The following is a 21,245-nucleotide window of genomic DNA, read 5'->3' on the forward strand; positions in this document are numbered from 1 at the left end:
TTTCTGCGTCTGATTTGTTTCCCTTAGCATGTTTCCAGGTTTCATCCATGCTGGAGCACGTGTCAGAATTTCATTAATTGCCATTAACTTTCAATACTTAAGATTCTTGGACAACAACGGATCCATTCACAAAGGTGAGATAACACTTCGTGAAAAGTGCTGTCATCCTTACTCTGCGAGGGGACGCATTAAGCAAATAATAGAGACATGATGAGAAATTTCAAGCATCTGTGCAACCCAAAGCAAAATGGAATGCTTGTTCCAAATATTAAGAGTCTTGTTTTGTTAAACGAATAGAAAGGAATCCATACTGATTCTTGTGCTCGATACCCTTCTTCCCTGAAGTAGGCCCCTGAAAGAAAGAGGCTGCAGCCTACATCTGTGGTTTCTCGAATGGCAAATAGCAAAATCAAAATCACATTGAGGCGAAATTACTCCTCAATTTTCTCTGCAAGCTGCCTAAAGGGCATTGTGCAGTGTGTGTGTGTGTGTGTGTGTGTGTGTGTGTGTGTGTGTGTGTGTGTAAGAGACAGAACAAGCCATTCCTTTAGACTGCACTTGAAAATATTTTCTCCTAACCTTTTCTTTTCCTCTTTGGATCCACAAGAAATGGTACAAGTGTTCCTTCACTTTTAGAATGGGGCTTCAAGTTATGCTGTTAACCTTTCAGAAGCTTTAAGTGGGAGATGAGTCGGGAGGGGCGCCCCAGCCCTGGCCCGGAGCGGCAGCCTGCAAATACAGAATTGCTGAAAAGACACGGCCTTTGTCTGGCTTTCCATAAAGCTGTGGATAAATCACGCAACCCAGGGGTCTGTTTGTAGCCTGGTAAAGGGTGTTCCCCATGCAAATGCAGATAGAGAAAGGGGTGTGAGTTAATCTACTTTTGATGAGGGGAGCGTTTCTTTTCTTGTGCTTAGCGGGGAGTTGGGTGGGTGGGGAGAGAGTTGAAAACGAATTGCCTCTTCCAGAGGTTGCGTGGTAAAAATCGCCGGCCCGGGACAAAGGGAGGGGAGGGGGCAGAAGAGGAATGCCGGGTTGGGTTACAATTCAATACAACTTCAGCCTTAGGGAGTTTGAGTGCAGCCTGGCTCCTTAACCCTTGCCTTCCCGGCTTGGCTTCGCCCGGTTAACAGAGAGACTTGGTCTAGAGAATTCACCGCCCTCATTCCGCAAACCTTCAGGGCTGGGAAAGCTAGGGGGTCACACCTGCGAATTGTTGACAGCAGTTTTGAGGGAAAGCAGGAACTACGAAGGCATTCTGACCGGACTGTCTGTTGAGGACTCACTCCTCTTTTATCCTGGAATTATAAATGCGGATGTTCAGGAGAGCATCTGACCCCCAAGAGGTAGAAAGGACAGAACAGGATTCTTGGGAAGAATCTTAGCCTGGGTTTGACAGTAGGAGGGGCCATCTTGCTAGTGAAAATAGAGTGTGCAAAGACAGTGAAGCCAGCAGACAGAGGGCATTCCTGAAAGTACCGGGAGTGAATGCCTGTGCGTTGGGGGTAAGGGAAGGAGGGGAACACAGGAGAGTGGATAAAAGAGTCTAGAAAGGTAGGCGGGGGTGCAGGCCTTGAAGGACCTCCCTCTACGCTGAAGGCTACGGGAAGTCATTTTATGCAGGAGGCAGACATCAAATTTGAGTTCTAGAAAGACCGGGCGTAGCAAGTGAGAGGGCCGGGGTCTTTGTATGCATACGTCTCCCCTAACAATCTTCAGACCCTGTCCCAAAAAGGATGGTTAATAGCAGGCTGCTCCAGGACATCAGCCTTCCTGTGGCACCGTGAATACTTGTGGCAGAGCAAGACGGCGGCAGTTTTTATTATAATTTATCTGTGAAGGTAGTTCCTTGAGGAGGAAGCGGGCACACGGAAGGCTGGGCGCCCTGAGTGGGCCTCATCGTTTAACCCCCAAGGCCTGCGTTGTCGCGTTACCCCTACTCAAAGCTGAGGCGGTGGGGTCTCAACAAGGCCAGTAACCATCCAAGGTACAGCTCCCAGCTCCAGGCTGCCTGTGCTTGTGGTTCCGGCACTTTCCACCACACTGCACCCAGAGGCAGCCCCGGAGCTGAGGCCTTCGAGGGAACTTCTGCCCGGGTTCGCCCACGTCTTGCTCTGTCCTCCTATAAATCTGCTTCTTGGGAAAGCAGGTTTGCAGCGGATGGAAACGGCGTCTGTTACAAGAAAAAACACGTAGCGTACCTCTGTTCAGACTGTGAAAGTGCTGCTGTAGAAATTCATTCCATACAATCTCTTGGAAGTTCACTTATGGAAATCTCATCCTACAAGATCTGTCTCCCTCCCTCCTTCTCAGTTCTAAGTAGCAAGATGGCCATGGCCATGGACAGTGTGCCTTAGATATAGGAGAGGAGAACAATCAGTTTTCCCTACATCACACATTTCACTCTGTGGGCACGAATTGAGACCAGGCCTCCAGTATGACAGAAGGACATCTCCGGATGTACCCCATTCAGGAGGCCTGAGAAAGTCAGGTTTCTGAGGAATGTCCCGTCACGGTGGCCCACCTGCACCCCCTTTTTACCCTCTGCCCCCCTGCACATCTCCAAGCCCATAGCTGTTTCTGTGTCAATAAATAACTTCTGGTTCAGATTTTACCGTGATGAGGTCAACAACAGTATAGCCAGAGAAGCAGTAATATATGTCCTTAGGGCCACTCATTGTTTTGGGTACAATGGACGGAAGGGTTTAGCCTATAGGCATCTCCATATTTAGCAGCGGATTACCTAATGCCACCAAAGTATAATCACCTTCATCCGCGTTGAAAAAGTGCCCATACAGAGATCAGTCCATGTGTAGATTCTTTATTTTAACATACACAGCCTCACTGCACTGCGGTTTTCAAATAGAACAGCTTGACCTTGAGGTCATTATTAAACTGTGTGACTCAGTAGATGGGACATTGAGTTAATGTCTTCCAGCTTTTTCCTCTCACTTCTTGATATTGCCCAGGTCGCTCCAGCCTTGAGGCCTAGTGGAAACTGTTTCAGGGTTAGAGCTCCAAGCAAATTAGCACAAACAACACTAGGTTTTTGTCTCCTAGGCCTTGTTTCTTCTCTCTCAAGTGAATGCTACTTGAGTACCTACTGTATACAGATCAGTTGCTATGAGAATCACCTCTAGTATAGTTCCTGTCTCAGTAAAAGAGACTAGAAAGTGTTCCAACTCATTAAATAAGTCATATAGTTAATTATTGTCTAACATATGATTAGGTTATGCATACAGTGACCTGTGCTGTGTATGTGGCAAAACTGTGTATCTGTTTTGTTTTGTTTTTTTTAATGTTTATTTTTGAGAGAGAGAGGGAGGAGCAGGGAGGTGGGGAGACAGAGGATCCAAAGCAGGCTCTGTGCTGACAGCAGAGAGCCCGATGTGAGGCTCAAACCCGCGAGCTGTGAGACCACGACCTGAGCTGAAGTCAGATGCTTAACCGACAGAGCCACCCAGGCGCCCCAACCAGTCCTATAGTTTTCAGTGCTCTGTTTTCTAGGCTCCCCATCATGTAAAGTTTGTTTAATATACTGAAGAGTAGCATGGTACTGGGAGGCCTGAAAGAATTCATTTGTGAGGGTTCACATGACCGTTTTATAGGGGAGAGTGTTCCTGTCGGGGAGCTACGGAAGAGTCAGGGCACAAAGAGGAATGAAATGACCTGTGCCTGAAAAGGGAAGGGGGGGACGTTTTGCAGGAGTTAGAAAGCCAGGCGCAAGTTGAGAGGGAAGAAAGAGAACTTGTGAACCGAATGAGACAGGAAGGCGTGAGCCAGCGTTGGAAGTCAAATGCCAGACGGTTGAAAGCCAGCGTGCTCGGCTGCTGGAAAAGCATGTGCGGGATGTGTGTTGACGAGCACACGAAGGAGGTAGGCTTGACGTGTAAATGGACTGATACTGATTCAGATACAGTGTGCTGACGATCCCGGAACGCGGTAGGCGCCAAGTCAATGAGAGTTGTTGTCTTTGGTAGGCTCCTGCCTCAAACCTAATCAAAACCACATTAAGTCCCCAGAAGAAGTCAACAGCAAACATCGCCTACTGTTTAAAGATACTGCATTAAGGACGAGAGCCTTGGAAACAGTAGTGCTGGGTTTCCAACTGCCCAGGCTGTAAGTCAGCTGATCCTAGTTTGAATGTGACCGAGTCGCTCACTGTCTGTGGGACCTTGGGAAACCATTGAAATTTTCTAAACTTCTAGTAAAATGGGACTAATAATCGGGCCCCCCTCCTGGGGTTGCCGTGAAGGTTAAATAAGACAATGCGTGTAAAGCAGTGAGCTCCGCGTGTAGCAATGAACATAAACGTAAGACTACTGATCGCAGTAAATAGCAGTGAGGAGGTGTTAAACTTCAGATGATCTAATAACGTACATTTATTTTACTGATCTTTTATTTTATGCTCTTGCCCATATACAAAATCCTTTGGGCTTTATTTAATTTTCCTTAATTACCGTGTTTCAAATTATACTAGCAGTACCGTGATTATAACTGAGATGAATCAGTTCTCATTTTCAGGTACTTAAAGCTCTGCCAGGACATCACATCCCTTTGCTGTTTTCCTCCTTAAGGATTATAGCCACATCTAATTGTATCTGTCTGCTTCCTTCCCTGGCTTGGACCCGGAGAACTATATTGCGTTTTCAGCATGGTTCTGCATGGTGTGGGGGTGACGTTATATAGACTCAGGGAAAACATCACTCCCCTTTTTCTTCCCTCTTCCCTTTTCCCCCTTTTGTCCCCCTCTCCTCATTATCCCCCTCTTTCACCCTGTCTCTGTTACCCCCTTCTCCCCCCAGCCTCAGCAAAGTTGGCAGAGTTTGTCTCGGTGATGAAAATAAAATGGCAAAAAAAATAATAATAATGATGCTGTATAAAGTTAACCCAATGAGAAGGAAGACATAAAAAGAGAGTTGTAGAAAAGTAAGGTGACCCGGGGGTGGGGGGCGGGGGGGGGGGACTCCTTCCGGAGGAAGTGTTTAATAAACCTGTCTTTCCTATCTCATCAGCACCCACTGGGATGCTGGTGCTGTGCTTTCCTCCAGATGGTTCTGGCAAATTCTCCGGTTGCCCATTGTGAAGATTTTAAACATACTTTACATTCATGCATGTTCGGTGAGCACTTAGATTATCCCAGAAATGCTTTATTCTTTTTTGGTTGTTAGAAATGACAATGGGATTAAAGAGTACAGGAAAAAAAGCGATGGTGGGTTTCAAATAAGTATGGAAAGATATCTCAGTGCGAGCGGGACTTCGAAAGGAGCATGTGTCCCTGTCCCCTATTTTAAGAAGAGCTTTTACATATGGGAATGCTGTCAATGTAATTTGAAAACACTAAACACAGTTTTTAAAATAAATATTTAACAAAGCAATAGAAAATTAAGTTTCCTGCCATGTTTTTATTACAGAAAGGACTCTCGTAAGAACTTTTCCGTTCTAACTTGGTAAGCTAAGAGATTAATTGTAGTACTATATTTGCACCAAATTCTTTTTAATTATCATGAATTTTTAAAATTTATTTGTGTTTGTATACATCGCATCTTCCTCTGGATGTCAATATGAAGTAAAAAAAAGACAACTGATTTCCATAATGGTGTGCCAAAAGCATAGGAAAAGATGGGCAACCAGTTGCTTGAAGAACTTTAATATATTAATGCTAATCCCGTTTCTTCTGATTCAGTTACTATAGGCTGCCAGTTCATTTGTGTTTTCTGCTTAAAGCCTTTGGAGAAAACCAAATATACCCAGTTTTTGTTTGGAGAAAACCAAATATACCCAGTTGTCTTCAAGCAGAGATCTATTTCTCTTTCTACTCAGCATTTCTGTTTTTAATAGAATTCCTGTCTGCCCAGACCAAGTTTCTCTTTCTGGGAAGACCTGCCCAATCCTCCCCCTGTCTAGGGCTGGCTGTCCCACCTCCCTGCTCCCCTTCTCTTAGGAGGAAGAGGGGAAACATTGGAGGGGACTGAACAGACTGTATCATTTGTCACAGCTTAACAAGAAGGCCATTCCTGACATTTTTTACTGATGCTTTATGTATTGAAAGTATTATGCTAGGTATAATGAGGCTGAAAGCTCCCAGTTTTATTTATTTATTTGTTTGTTTGTTTATTTATTTATGATCCTTTTACTCAAATGTCTCAGAGCCATTAATTCTGACTTTTACATACCACCAGTTAAGATCAGCTTCTATACCATCAGTTAGGAAGACTGGATGAGAACTGATCTCCTACCAGCAACAGATGCTGCTTTTAACTCTTCCCCCTTTGCTCCCCACCCCCCCACCCAACCCCCTTGCGGTGCCTGCACACGGGGTGTACGTCTTCCTCTCTTATTCTTCCCTCTTTCTCTCCTCGTCTTCTTTTCCCTCTTGTGCTTTCTACTCCCCTTTTTCTTTCCTCTTCTCTTCTCCCCCTTCTGCTCCCCTCTATTCATTCTCCCTGTCTTCCCCCCTCTGCCCCCGCTCCTCCCCGACCCCCAACAAGGTTGGCAGAGTTTGTCGCCATGATGATATATGGCATTTTCTGCACACTTTTCTGCGGTGTGGAGGCAACGTTATACAGACTCAAGGAGAACACTGCTCCCACAATAAGAGCTTTGTTTCCAGCTTGATGAAGTGGCCAGAGACCCCCGGCTCCCGTTTCTTTAGCTGTACCCTCCTCCCCCTTGCCCCCCATGGATGTGGGCAGAGAAATCAGAGAAAAGAGATTAACTGGAAGATTAACTCCTGATACTTTATCTGCAGGCTACAGAGGGAGATTTTACTATAAACCCTGATTAGTGGCTTATTTGGAAGAAAGAGAAAGGGTTTCTTTTGTTTGAAAATGTGTTCTATCCTCCCACCGCATTTTGTAAATAATTTTTATAACACATTGTCATACTCTGACTTCTTTCTTTCACATGCCTTTCTCCTGTACTCTTCTTGGGAGCACCTAGAGTACAGGGTCACATCTTACTTGTTTCTTGATGTCCCCCCTTAATACAGAAACTCGCACATAGGATGTGGCCCCAAAACTCTTAGTTGTGTACATTATAATGAAACTATTGAATGGAATACAACACAGTCACTATAAAGAATGACAAAGAACTATCCTGACATATAGGAAGCCTGTGTATTTATATACATTGAGTGGGGGGAGAAAAGTTGTGAACCGAGCATAGATCTCATTTTTGACAAATGTCACTGCCCTGGAACATAGCCCAGAAGCATGCATACCAGGTCACTAACCAGAGGCACCTCTGGAGAATGACATCTGGGGAGAGGGAGGGGCCCTGCGGAGGGAGAGGGAACTTTTTACTCTGTATTCTCTGGCTCACTGGAATTTTTTCTAGCCAAGAAATGAAGCTGACCCATGTGGCCACTCCCTGCTCTACTCAGAAAGACAGCGTTCCCAGCCCGGACCTCCCAGGCGAGGGGCTTATCTTCCCCCCCCGCCCACCGCTTATCTTGGCCCTTGACCTGGTTCTCATGCTCGGCTTCCCCTTCCCTACACCTACCACCAACCCGTTCACGGATGCATCTGCGATGAGTGCGGGCGTGGGGTGCGTGGGTGCGTGCGTGGGTGGGCGTGCAGGTGGGTGCACGGGTGGACGGATCAACCGGTCAATCCTCCCCGGTCCCACATCTCTTCCCGGGTCAAAATTCACAGTCCCGTTAGCCACTTCCAGAGCCGGCCGCAGCTCTCTCTAGTCACTGCACCCGGGAATCTGTCATCCTGTCTCGGTTTCCCCGAGACTGTCCGGAAGAGGAGGGCTTGCCAGGCTCTCTGCTCCAAGCGAGAGCCCTCCAAAGCGCCCCCCGCCGCTGCTCCCGCTCAGGGGTGCAGTCTCATGGGCGGGAGCCCCAGCGTCCTGTGCTGCCCGTGGCCTCGCAGCTCTTCGCTTACTGTTATCACTTCCTTTGCAAGGGCTCTTCGCTGTTGTCACTGCCACGGGAGACTTCTTGGAGGTGCCATGGCCTGCTCCCCCCTCACCGAGGCTGCAGGCCGCCAACACCGAGCTACTCGGAAGCTGCTTTTTTGTGGGTGGGCGCTGGCCGTGGCCGTGGCCGCTGGAGCATCGGAGACGACCTTGGCCTCTCTGTTCTGTCAGCGCTGCCTCAGCCCGAGCCCAAAGCTGCACAGCCTTTGCATGGCTTCTAGCTCCCCACGGAGCTTTCTGAGCCAACCGCTGTTTTTCTCCCCAGATCCTGAGCCTGCCAAACCCCTCCTTGGAGATCCTACAGCGACATGTGTCTTCACACATCCCAAACCGATTGACGCCCTGTCTTTGCCCCCAGCCCACCACCCTCTTCTCTCCAGGGCTCCCGGGAACGGGGAGAGAAAGTGCATCCGGGACTTGGGCCAGGCCGGTGATGCTGAACCGGTCATGACCACGGTGATGTTCCCTGGGGGCTCTATTTGTGCAGAGGACAATGGCTGGAAAGTAAAACCCCGTATGTCTCCTCAGAGCTTTGACCCTAAGAAGACAAGATGAGCAAGCCAGAGCCGCGTGGAGGTCTCCTGTCTAGAGGAGTGAGGCCAAAAGATTGGTCTCCTCTTCATCGCAGATCCCCAGAGGTGTTTGTCAGTGGTTTTTCTGGATGTGAGGCGGTCCAGTACCGCGGGTACCAGCCGGCCAACAAGGCCTAGAGCCAAGCCGAGGCTTCTGCAGGCTCGGCCAGCAGGAGCGGCCCCGGGTTACTTTTACCTCACCAGCTTCCAGGCCAAGAGAGGCAGAAGGAAGGGTGAGGGCCGGTGGGTGCTGTTCCCAGAGGGAGCATCCCAGCTCCGTCCATGCGGTGGACGAGGCGTTGGCCTTCCTGCCTTTGAATTCACTGCCCGCCACAGAGGATAAGAGAAATGTCTTGCTGCGGGGGAGGAGAACAGAGCTCCTTCTCTCCAGCGTGGAAAGTGAGCGGAGAGAGAAGCGCGGACTCTCTCCTCCTCGTTGGGGAGCAAGAAATCCCGGCCCCTTCGAGGTCCTTCCAGCCAGGCTAAGAATCAGGTTGATCTGAGACAGATTTGACAGGACAAAATCCGATTTAACAGCGTACGTATGGACAGACATGGGAATTCCAAAGACGGGCAACATGATATATATATACATATACATATGTGTGTGTGTGTGTGTGTATATATGTATATATACATATATATACATATATATATACGTATATATACATATATATACATATATATGTATATATATGTGTATATATGTATATATATACACACACATATGTATATGTATATATATATATATATACACACATATATACATATACATATGTGTGTGTATATATATATATATAGTCATCCGGAACTAAGGAGAAGGGGGCAAAGGTCGGGGCCTTCAGAGGAAGGAATGCAATTTACAGGAAGATGGAAAAAAAGTAAATGTTTGGTAAACAAATGTTTGCTGGGCCCCTCGGAAACAATAGGACGAGAGGACTTTGCTCGGAGTGGCTTTGCTTAGGTCCCTCCCTGTCTGCCTTACGTGGCTCATATCATAATGTGGTTATCTGCGGTGATAGCCCTCTTTCTGGAGCAGGTCCTCTCTCTCAATACTCTTTAGACATTTGGGGGGGGGGGGAGGTTGAAGAGCTTTTCCTGAATTTGCTGGGTTTTGATTGCTTTTTAACTCAAAATAGACCTTCTGCCAAAGGGACCCATCTTGGGGGGACCTCCGTGGGCCCCCTACATCCTGAGAGCCAACAGTGTCCCTCACACACTGTGACTCTCACCCTTGACCGGCTCCTTTCTGTCCTTCACGCCGGTTAGATGGCGTTCCCCTCTGTAGACCCTGCGGCCGAGGGCCTGGTCTGGGTTCACCTGCGCTGCTCTGCTGGTCTAACTGGCCTCCCCACCCCCGTTTCACACCTTCTGTTCTGTTTTCTTCACTGAGGCTGAGATGGTCTGCGGTGTCCCTACATCCTTCCGTGGTGGCCACCACCTACAGAGCACGGAAGATTCTCCAGGATCCGCCTGCCCTCACACCGCAGCTCACCCCCCGGGTCTGTGTGCCTGTGCACAGGCCCTGCCGTCTTGGCCCAGGTCAGCTCCTTTCAGTGGCCTGAGGCCTCTGTTTGCACTTTTCTACCTTCCTGGATGCTGTCTCCCTTTCTCTACATCCAGAACGCTGGTTCTCCTTAAAGATTCAGTTTCACGCACGCTTCCTCTGGTAGAGAGCCTCTCTCCGCCCTGGAATTGAGCACTTTTTCTCTGCCCCCTCTGTCCACCATACTGAATATTTATCAGCCACGCAGCCTCAACGCTGTATTGTACTTGTTTGTTTACACTGGTCTTTCAACCACACGGGGAACTCCTTGGGGGCAGAAGTCATGTTTTATTCATTTTTTTAATTCTTAGCTTGTAAAACAGAACTCGGCACACGGTCTTAGGTCCTCAATAAAAGCGGGGGGGGGGGGTTGTAGGAATGAATGTGAATGCTTTTAAACTGTAAATTGATACGCAAGTGTAAGTTTTTGTAACTTATTGTGGCGTCAGTGGCATCCCAATGTAATACATGGCATTTGGAGGGCAGGTTTGGGGATAAACAGATGACTACTTTCTAGAAAAGGTGGAGGGGTTGGAGAAAAAAAAAAAAAAATGCTTCCTTCAAAATAAAGACCCAAAAGTCTCACCTACGAGTGACATCAAAGGACTTGGAATTTGAAAGTTCTAAAAACAGAAAAACCAACCAAAAAGCCAACCATAAACCCACTAGGTCAAACTTTGAAATGTCAGCAAGAGGACTTCGGAATGGAACCTTTTTGTTGTGTTTCTACAATGGACTCTCCGCGAGAGAGGAGGCGGAAGGGAATAGAAAGGATGCAGAGTGTGGAGAGACTATAGTTCTAAGTCCGCGTCTCTTTCCCTCTTGTGGTTTATCTTTATTATGGTAAACAGGTTCTCATTTTAAAACATTTTTAAATGTTATTTTAGAGGAAGAAGGGAAGTGGGGCAGGGACATTAATTTAATTCTATAAGCGTCTTAGAGAAATAAGGCGAACTACCAAGGACGCTGCACTTGAGTTTAAATCGGAATTTGAACTCTGTCCATTTCTGCACCATCTCTGCTGGGGGACTGCCTAGACCAGGGCTCCTCTGCCTGTGCCGAGGGACAGGGATGTATATGTGTGTGCGTGCGTGCGTGTTTTCTTCCAGTCAGTCACACGCTGATTCTTTTGTAAAATACAGTAAGAAGTAAATCGCTAGAAAAACAAAACAGAAGAAATCAGACATGCAAAATATAAGCCCGAATTTATCGTTAGATTCAACAGATCTCGTTCTCTCAAAATGTTGGAAGTTTCCACCTGCTTACTCTCAACTTCTGCACCTATCTTGTAGTTCGGGCACCACTTTGCGAACGGTCTCCTTTGCCATTTATGGCACTGAAAATAGAGGGGCGCCTGGGTGGCTCAGTCGGTGAAGCGTCCGACTTCGGCTCCGGTCACGATCTCACGGTTTGTGGGTTCGAGCCCCGCGTCGGGCTGTGTGCTGACGGCTCAGAGCCTGGAGCCTGCTTCGGATTCTCCGTCTCCTTCTCTCTCTGCCCCTCCGCCAGTTGTGCTCTGTCTCTCTCTGTCTCACAAAAATAAATAAATGTAAAATAGCACCGAGTTAGTCTTTACTTGGGTGTTTTCAGTCCCGGACGTTACAGGGGATGAAAAAGTTACCGCAAGGAGGACACCCGTGTACAAATCTCAAGGAGATCCTGAGGCCATAAACTGATTAGAAAATAAATACCTGAGGCTAAATTTAAAATGGCGTAATAGAACATCTTTCCAACTAGTGGCAAGCCCTTTTTTTGTGTGTATCTCCCCACCTTGTCCCTCTCCCAAGTGGAGTGAATTCTTTGATCTTTTTGGAGAATAATTGTTTTCAATGCAAAAGTTTTAAATTGATCCTTCATTGTTAACTGTAGGGTAGCCATAAGTGCTGACATCAAGCCAATAAAATTAATAAGCAGTGTGACAGGCTCTAATAAATTTCATTGGTGTCTTTGCTCTGTCATTTGAGCACTGAACCAACTGTTATTATCACCGAGCTTCGAACCTCTCATTTTGGCTTGAGATGATTACAGCTGCTAATGCAGTGCATGCTACGGTCGTTTCCAGTAACTGGTTTAGGGTTAAAGTATCATATTTAAAAGGCTTAATTATGGTCAGTGGGGGGAACGAGCTGTGGCCCTGACTTTGATCCGTTTTCTAGAGTGACCTACAAAAATTGGGACTCCTAACGATCTGTTTTCTCAACAATTTCAGAAAACGAGCAGCTTTGACATTCTAGTTTCCCTACCACGAACTGGGGGGTTTAGAAACTCTTTGATTTGGAGAGGGGCCATCCTCTGTTGGAAGCCAGCCATGCTTCTTTGTTTCTAACCCCCGCTGAAATTTTTCAAGCCCCTTAACTCCATCTCTCCCTCACGTGAAGAATTTAGTATCAGGTTTCTGCAAATGAGCAAGCTCTTCACCTGAAGTGAGAAAAAGGATTGTTTTCTCCTTTAAAGCCCATGGCAGCCAGCGAGGTGATTTTGGCACACACATATGTCACTTCTGCCCTAGCCTTTATCCTGCTATTTGTGTGGATCATGCCTATCCTTATCTTTGTTTAATTTCATGCCCATCTATAACCTTATGTTTTACCTTCTTAATTCCGCACATGATCTGTCCTTTTAAAATGATGGGGCACCTGTGTGGCTCTGTCGGTTGAGCGTCTGACTTTGGCTCAGGTCATGATCTCGCAGTCCGTGAGTTCAAGCCCCACATGGGGCTCTGTGCTGCCAGCTCAGAGCCTGGAGCCTGCTTTGGATTCTGTGTCTCCCTCTCTCTCTGCCCCTCCCCTGCTCATACTCTGTCTCTGTCTCTCTCAAAAATAAATAAAGGTGAATAGAATAGAATAGAATAGAACAGAACAGAACAGAACAGAATAGAATAGAATAGAATAGAACGGAATAGAACGGAATAGAATAGAATGTTATCAGGAGTGCCTGGGTGGCTCAGTTGGTTAAACCTCCAACTCTTGATCTCAGCTCAGGTCTTGATCTCAGGGTCATGAGTTCAAGCCCCACATTGGGCTCCACGCTGGGTGTGAAGCCTATTAGAAAAAAAAGATAAGTAAATAAAATGTTGATCAACGTTTTAAACAACTATCAAATATAAGCATTCAGTGCAAGTAAATATCAGCCCATCTTTTTGTACCATTTGTAATTTTATGTAAGCATCATTGAATACATTTAGTTTTTTGCACAAGTGTAGGTTAGGTTTACATGTTGTTCAAAAGGTACTTATCCAGCTATCTTTAGCATTTCTTATTTGGGCATTAGCTCTATATCCTATGCAGATACTTAAGCTCCTTATAATTGTTCCATTCATGAAAGGAAGGAGGCTATGTCTTGCTGTTGTGGGTTTTGGGTGCCAGAGACACTTAAACCCTGTGAATTTAAATTTCTTCTTGAGGTGGCCACTGTCTTCAGAAGAAAAGATGTTACCACAAAGCTTAAAAGAGAAAAAATGTTTAGAAACATTGGTTCAGCCCTTTGCACTACTGGTGGGAATGCAAACTGGTGTAGCCACTCTGGAGAACAGTGTGGAGATTCCTCAAAAAATTAAAAATAGAATCACCCTCCGACCCCGCAATTGCATTGCTAGATATTTATTCAAAGGACACAGGAGTGCTGTTTCGAGGGGGCACATGCACCCCAATGTTTATAACAGCACTATTGACAATAGCCAAAGTATGGAAAAGAGCCCAAATGTTCATTAACTAACGAATGGATAAAGAGGATGTGGGGTGTGTGTGTGTGTGTGTGTGTGTGTGTGTGTGTACGCACACATAGATATAGATATAATGGAATATTTCTTGGCGATCAAAAAGAATGAAATCTTGCCATTTGCAACAATGGAGATGGAACTAGAGTATATCATGCTAAGCGAAGTAAGTCAATCAGAGAAAGACAGATGTCATGTGATTTCACTTACATGTGGAATTTAAGATACAGAACAGATGAACATAGGGGAAGGGAAGCAAAAATAATATAAGAACAGAGGGAGACAAACCATAAGAGACTTTTAAATACAGAGAGCAAACAGGGTTGCCAGAGGGGTGTCGGTGGGGGATGGGCTAAATGGGCGATGGGCATTAAAGAGGACACTTATTGGGATCAGCACTGGGTGTTGTGTGTAAGTGATGGGACACTAGGGACACTAAAGTCTATCCCTGTAATCATTATTACACTAGATGTTGGCTAACTTGGATTGAAGTTAAAAAAATAGATGAGTAAACAATGGTTCACGCATGCCAGCGGTTTTGAAGAACCAGAATGGTAAGTTAGGATGCATTCTGGGAAATGGGCTCCTGAGAAAGTTTATGGCGAGGCCCTGCCTGGTTTTCCTTTGAGGAACGTGAAGAGCATGAGAGAATGAATGGGCCTGATGAAAAGGGAGAAGGAAGAATTATCTGATGGTTCTTAAATTTCGTTTCTCCTTTGGCTGGTCGCACCTAAATGCTATTGTGTTTGCGATTGGACGTTGGAATGTGGCCGTGGCCTGGGATTCTCGCAGGGTCCCTTTCTCCACATGCTGCATAACACCGTGTGACGTTTGGTCGAGGGCCACGGTACATCGTGCAGCCCAGGGCAGGGGATTGTATTTATTTTCTATTTTACGTTATTTCAGCTGTTTTCACTTTTTTCTTTATTGTTTTCTGGCCTCCTACAGAGTCCTTTTTTCAAGCATTGCTGGGGAAGGGGGAACACTCAGTTATGAACTCTCACACCCGGGGCAGAACCCACTGTGGATCTGAACCCACATTAGCTCTGCTTGGGAGCTGGTACTGTGTCAAAAGATGTAAAATCATTTCAAAGCTTTCCATGGCTCATTAGCATAGCCTACTAGATAGCATAAGTGAGTTATGTGCTTATTAAAATAAAAAGAGAGTTTTGGGTTTTTTGGAAATTGGTATTTGAGGAAGGATTTGGTTCTGCACTTTAACAACCGATAGCTTCCCGATTTAAAGGTTATGTTTAAACAACTCTTTTCTCCCCAGTTTATGGAGATATAATTCACACAGAACACTGCATTAGTTTAAGGTGTAAAACATAATGATTTGATACACATATATTCTGTGAAATGATCACCGCACTGAGTTCAGTTAACAGCCATCACCACACAGAGTTACAAATTTTTTATCTTGTGATGAGAAATGTTAAGATCTGCATTTCTGGCTTTCTACCATATGAATTTGAGTATCTTTTTATCATATAAGTCAGTCAAGGAAACAGAAGACGGTGTTGTTATGCCAAAACTCTGACATTCTGAGAAACGAAGATCATTATATCATCCGTCTAGGGAGGCTCTAATACGTTTGGGGGGTATATAGACTAATGTGTGGCATACTCCTTCTTCTTGTCCAAACTCCCTGTTCTATAAATAGGTAAGTACTGTCATCATTAATAAACGAGACACAGTACAATTAATGAGCACATTAGCATAATAGTTACTTGAAACTGATATGAAAGATTTGTCCTGCATAACTAAAGGTGGCTTGGAGAAGGACAGGAATGTTTAAGACATCCTTGTCATTGATTTCCCAGGATTACCTTGACTGCATCAGGGACCAAACAAAACTTCCCCTGGGGACAGAAGAAAGATCAGCCCTCTTTGGAAACATACAGGATATCTACCACTTCAATAGGTAAGTTCATACTCAAATGATTGTTCTCACACGAGAACGTGATGACTTTCTCTCACGTGAATGCAGCCTAAGAAAACTTTACCTGTAATCCTTGATTCGACGTCATACGGTTTTGTGTGCCATCATGTGATGAAGCCTTCTAGCTAGAAGCATCCTTGTTCTAGATGAGTCTCCCATTTATTTAATATTCCATCCCACTCCACCCTCCTGACTCGGAGAAGAGACCTGTTTGCCCTGACGGAGGAGTGACATCTTTCTTCTACAACACAACAGAAACGGGGCATCCAGAAGCGTGCGCGTGCTTAGTCTGCAGCACCCCACCTCCCCTGGATTTTCTAGAAGTTGTCTTCTGCCTAGGGCGTGGGGAGGACACCGTAAACACACAACTACTTTAGGTCACAACATATGCGAATGCAAATTACTTAATAATTTACATTTAAATGATTAGTTCAAACACGTATTGAGGACCAACTACATAAAAGACACTGGGCTTAGAAAATTTGCTGAAGGGGCTGGGACAGGCAAATTGGTTAGTGTTGTATGTTGTGAAACTTCTGCCAGGAAGTAGGCAGGTTAAGAGCACAGACTCTGGTTTCCAACATGTCTGGGTTTGCATCCCAGCTGAGCCATGTAGGTATCTTTGCGTGAGTCTTTCGATGGAGTAGAATAACTAACTCCCTCCCTCCAAGGCTGTACCCGTGTCTTCCTTTCTCCATGAAGCTTGCCGGACACACACACACACACACACACACACACACACACCCCTCAACTGCTCTTTTTCTCCTGGCATGTATCGAATTCCGACATACCCTGTAACTGACTTTGGGTTGACATCTGTTGTTTCTTTCCTCGCCACGCCCACTCCCCCAAGGACAGGGATCTGTTTCCTTACTGCCCTTGTACCTCAACAGTGCCTGGTGTACAGGCGCCATGCAAACGTTGTGGAACGAATGAATGGAAACAGTAAGTATAGGTGTCCCGTAAGGTTGTGGTGAAGCTTCAGTGCATTCATATACCAAAAGTGCCCAGCTCAATGCCAGCACGGAGGAAGCACCAAAAACATCAACCGGGGATGATGTCGAATTTGTTAAAATCCCATTACGAAATTCGACAGCTCCCTGCCATCGTGTGACTCCACCATAACGCAAACTATGAATCTTACCCCACTTTGCTTAATGAAATTGGTATATGTGACACCTTGGAGGCGGGACCCACATCTCCTTTGCTCCCTCCGAATCCCTAACACCCAGCCTGAGCACGGCCTCTCTGGGAGACATGCGTCTTGAATTGCATCAACAGCTCCTTTAATTTTGAAAGCCCAGGATGTAAAAACTGCAGGTGTTGAAGCCTCTTCCTAATTGGACCCAGGAGACTTTGAAAACCAGTCTGCGTGTTCCAAGATAGGGGTTCTCAACTTGAACTACACACTGGAATCAACTGGGAAGGCTTAAAAAAAAAAAAAATATGACGGATCCCACCCCAGAAATTCTAATGAATTAGTTTGGGGTGGGGCCAGGGCATCAGAAATTTTGGAAAGATTCTCCGATGTTTGAAGCGTGCCGCCGTGGCTGGGGAAAACCTTCGACATAAAATAAATAGCGATAATAAGAAAATAGAGAGGGACGCCTGGGTGGCTCAGTCAGTTAAGCGTCGGACTTAAAGCCCCACGTCGGGCTCTGTGCTGACAGCTCAGAGCCTGGAGCCAGCTTTGGATTCTGTGTGTTTCTGTCACTCTCTGTGTCTCTCTCTCTGCCTCTCTCTCTCAGAAATAAACAAGCATTAAAAAAATATTTAAGAAAAGAGAGAAAGGTCATCAGAAACTTGAATTAGGGAATTTAGAGTGTGCGTGTTCATTAGCAATGCATCGGTGTTCAGGCAGGCTCCCATTTAACCGTCATTTGCCACAATGGTAAATTTTAGCTGGTAAATGGTAAATGACGGTAAAGTGATGGTCAATCCTGTGAGCCCCTGAGTGACCTCTCCTTCCAGAACCTAGCAGTAGCTCCGTAACCTGGGGCGAGGGTGGAAGCATATATGCTGGGAGGCGCCTGGCCTGCGCCTTCTGGTGGTTTGGCTGTGAGCTGATGGTAATGACTGTTTTTCTAGTGCCTACTTCATGCCAGAGGCCATAGAGTTTTATGAGCACTATCACTTTCTAGGCCTCATCTGGGCTCCTCTGACCCCAAACCCCAGGCATTTAGCCATATTCCCTCTTGCCAGAACGGAGCCCTGCGTTTCCAGCCATGGTCCGGGACATTGCAGCGTAGTCCAGAAAAGGTTTTTACTCCCCAGAGTTTAAAGCTTCCAACGTCCCCTAATTTAAAGAAAGGTAAGAAAGAAGCGTAGCCCCTCCCCCCCACCCCACACCCAGGCAACAAGAACGGCCCTTGACAGTGGAGCCTATTCTGCACGAGTTGGAAGACTGAGAAGGCCTTTTTATATTCCCGAATCAGTTGTCTGTTCTTTTCTCTTTGGTGTTTTCTGAGCAAGGAAGCCAGACATGTCTAAAATAAACTTGAGGCAGAGTGAATGAGTAGCCCGATGATGATGATACGTGACGCGTCAGTGTAAGGACGCAGCGTGCACACAACGAGCACAACGTATTCATGCCTCTCCCTTTCGTAGGTCACACTTAGACATCCCCTGCACATGCCTTATCTCATTTAATCCTTGTAACAGCTCTCCGGGGTTAGGATGCATATTGTACGCACATCTTACAGACGAATCAGTCATGCAGTGTAGAAAAAGTCCTTTGCTCAACGACATGGAACTAGGCATCCAGTTTAGCCTATTTGCCAAATTTCTGGTTTTGTCAAATTTCTGTTGGCTTTCCTATTATTTTATTTCACTATTATTTTCAAGAGTATCTTCTTGTTTAACTTTTTCAGGTGCGTTGTCTATACTGTTGGGTCCCTATTCATTTTTATTTCCTTCCCCTTAAATCTGAAGTCTACATTTAGAGCTCAAACGTCTTTCCTGTTACATTTGGCTAAATAAATAGTATTGATGTGACTTTTTATATTAATGCCTCTTATGACTCCTTTATTAGATATCCTACATCAGTTGATTTCAAAGCTACGACTATCTGGCAAATCTATGGTTGGGGCTTAAAATAATTTTGAAGGTTCTATTATTAGTTCAGGTCCAGATTTTTCAACATAATATAATATTATTGTGACCAACTAAGCAAGATTTAAATCTCTAAAATTAAAGAGGGGAAAAAGAAAATGGTGTTATGCTGGCCTGAAAAACTCTGCTGACTAGATATTGTTTTCAATATATATTTCCAAAAGACAGAAAAGCATAGAGTAGCATGATAAGCACCCATGAATCCCACCCTCACTCTATCAAAGTTTTGTAAATTTTATTTGTTTATTTTTTTAAAGAGAGAGAGATCATGCTAGTGGGGGAGACAAATAGAGAGAGAAAATCTTAAGCCATCTCCGTGCTCAGCACAGAACCTGATGCAGGATTTGATTCCACAACCATGGGATCATGACCTGACCCAAATCAAGAGTTAGATGTTTGGGGTACCCGGGTGGCTCAGTAGGTTAAGTGTCCCACTCTTGGTTTGGCTCAGGTCATGATCTCACGGTTCATGAGCTTGAGCACCACATCAGGCTCTGTGCTGACAGCAAGGAGCCTGTTGGGACTCTCTCTCTCTCTCTCTCTCTCTCTGTCTCTCTCTCGCTCACTCTGCTTCTCCCTCTCTGCCCCTCCCCTGCTCTCTCTCTCTTTTGCAAAATAAATAAATAAATAAACTTAAAACAATTAAAAAAAAAAAAAGAGTTGGACGCTCAACCGACTGAGCCACCCGGGTGGCCTAAAGCTTTTTCTTGTGTCATATTTGCTTTAGAAATGTTTTAAAACAGCAAGACATTGTAAATAATGTTCAAGTCCCTTATATACCCTTCCCAACTGCATTTCACTCTGTAGAGAATGACACAGAGATGTTGCTCGTAAGCGAGTTCTCCGGCAACAGGAGAAGAGGGGGGGAATCTGGGATTTACACTGTTTGCCAATTTCTGTGGTGTAAACGTCCCCTCACCGCAGATTTTAAGGCGCTAACGTGACATCACTGAACACGGAAGTAGGGAGAGGCGTGCAGAATTGGCTCAGGCAAGCCAGCGTAATCTGGCTCGGTATAACACCAGCACTGTCACTATCCAAGACTTGGTGTTTCATTCCCAAGTAGGATTTTGTGGCCATGACTATATACGTAAGTATTTAATTTAAAGTATGTAACATGCGGGGCACCCGGGTGGCTCAGTCGGTTAAGCGTCCGACTTTGACTCAGGTCGTGATCTCATGGTCTATGAGTTCAAGCCCCATGTCGGGGTCTGCGCTGACAGCTCAGAGCCTAGAGCCTGCTTCAGATTTTGTGTCTCTGCTGTCTCTCCCCCTTCCCTATTCACACCCTGTCTGTCTCTCTCTCAAAAAATAAACATTAAAAAAAAATTTTTTTTAATATGTAACATGCTTCCGCTTATTTCAACCATGGCATAAACTGTGTCAACCTTTCACAAATTTTTTTTCACTCAACATTGTTTTTGAGCTTTCTACCTCTACTTTGTTTATTTTAACTGTGATGTACTATCCCATTGGGGGATACATTACTTTGCATTTTGTCCATTATAAATAAGACTGAGCATCTTTTGGAGCACCTGGGTGGCTCCGTTGGTTAAGCGTCCAACTCCTGGTTTCGGCTCAGGTCATGATCTCACGACTCGTGACATAGAGCCCCGCTGACGGCACAGAGCCTGCTTGGGATTCTCTCTCTTCCTCTCTCTCTGCCCCTCCCCCACTTATGCGCGCGCGCGCGCACACACACACACACACACTCTCTCTCTCTCTCTCTCCCTCCCTCCCTCCCTCCCTCCCTCCCTCCCTCCCTCAAAATAAATAAACAAACATAAAAAAAAAAGATCGAGCATCTTTTCTTGTTTGTTGGCCACTTCTATTTTTCGTGTGTGAATTTCTGCCTCCTATCCACTGCCCACTTTTCTGTCAGGATGTTTCCTTTTCTTCTTGTCGTGTAGGAGTGCTTGATGAATTTTGGCTAGTGATCTTTTGGGTTATGTGAGTTGCACACTACCTCCTACTATAAGACTTGTCTTTTAGCTTTAATTACAGTTTGTTTGAAAAGAAGTCATAAGTTTGACCATTTTAAATAAATGTACATGTTATAATACGTGGATTTCGTGTTGTGTTTAAAAAAGTATTTTGTACCCTCAGTTCATAACTATGCACTATTATTTTCTAAAAGTCTTACATTTTTGCTTTGTCTTTAATCTTATTACAGTTGTTGGAGGTATGGTATATGGTAGGAAGTCCAAATTCTTATTTTCCTCTGTGTAGCCAATGGCCCAATCACCACTGATTGAAAAGTACGTCCTTTCTCTGCTTATTTCTACCTCCGTGTTCCTCCCATGTGACTTTTACATGTGTGTGTGGGTCTGTTTCTGAGCTGTGTATTCTATTTCATTACTCTATTTGTCCGTCTCTCCCCCATACCACACTGTCTTCATTATTAAGCCCATGTTACCCTTCAACAATGGCTTA

At 45.4% G+C, this 21,245-nt stretch overlaps 1 protein-coding gene across 3 annotated transcripts in view; it reads left to right on the forward strand.

Moving 5' to 3' along the window:
* Positions 1–21,245, forward strand: part of PLEKHG1 (pleckstrin homology and RhoGEF domain containing G1) — a 213,263-nt gene that overhangs the window by 131,167 nt on the left and 60,851 nt on the right. For all 3 annotated transcript variants that reach the window (XM_042940075.1, XM_042940074.1, XM_042940073.1), the window contains one exon: positions 15,583–15,683. In XM_042940075.1, the coding sequence (XP_042796009.1) occupies positions 15,583–15,683 (101 nt within the window). The remainder of the gene's footprint in view (positions 1–15,582; positions 15,684–21,245) is intronic.

The sequence above is a fragment of the Panthera leo genome, chromosome B2 (assembly GCF_018350215.1).
Source record: "Panthera leo isolate Ple1 chromosome B2, P.leo_Ple1_pat1.1, whole genome shotgun sequence".
Classification (NCBI taxonomy): Eukaryota; Metazoa; Chordata; class Mammalia; order Carnivora; family Felidae; genus Panthera; species Panthera leo.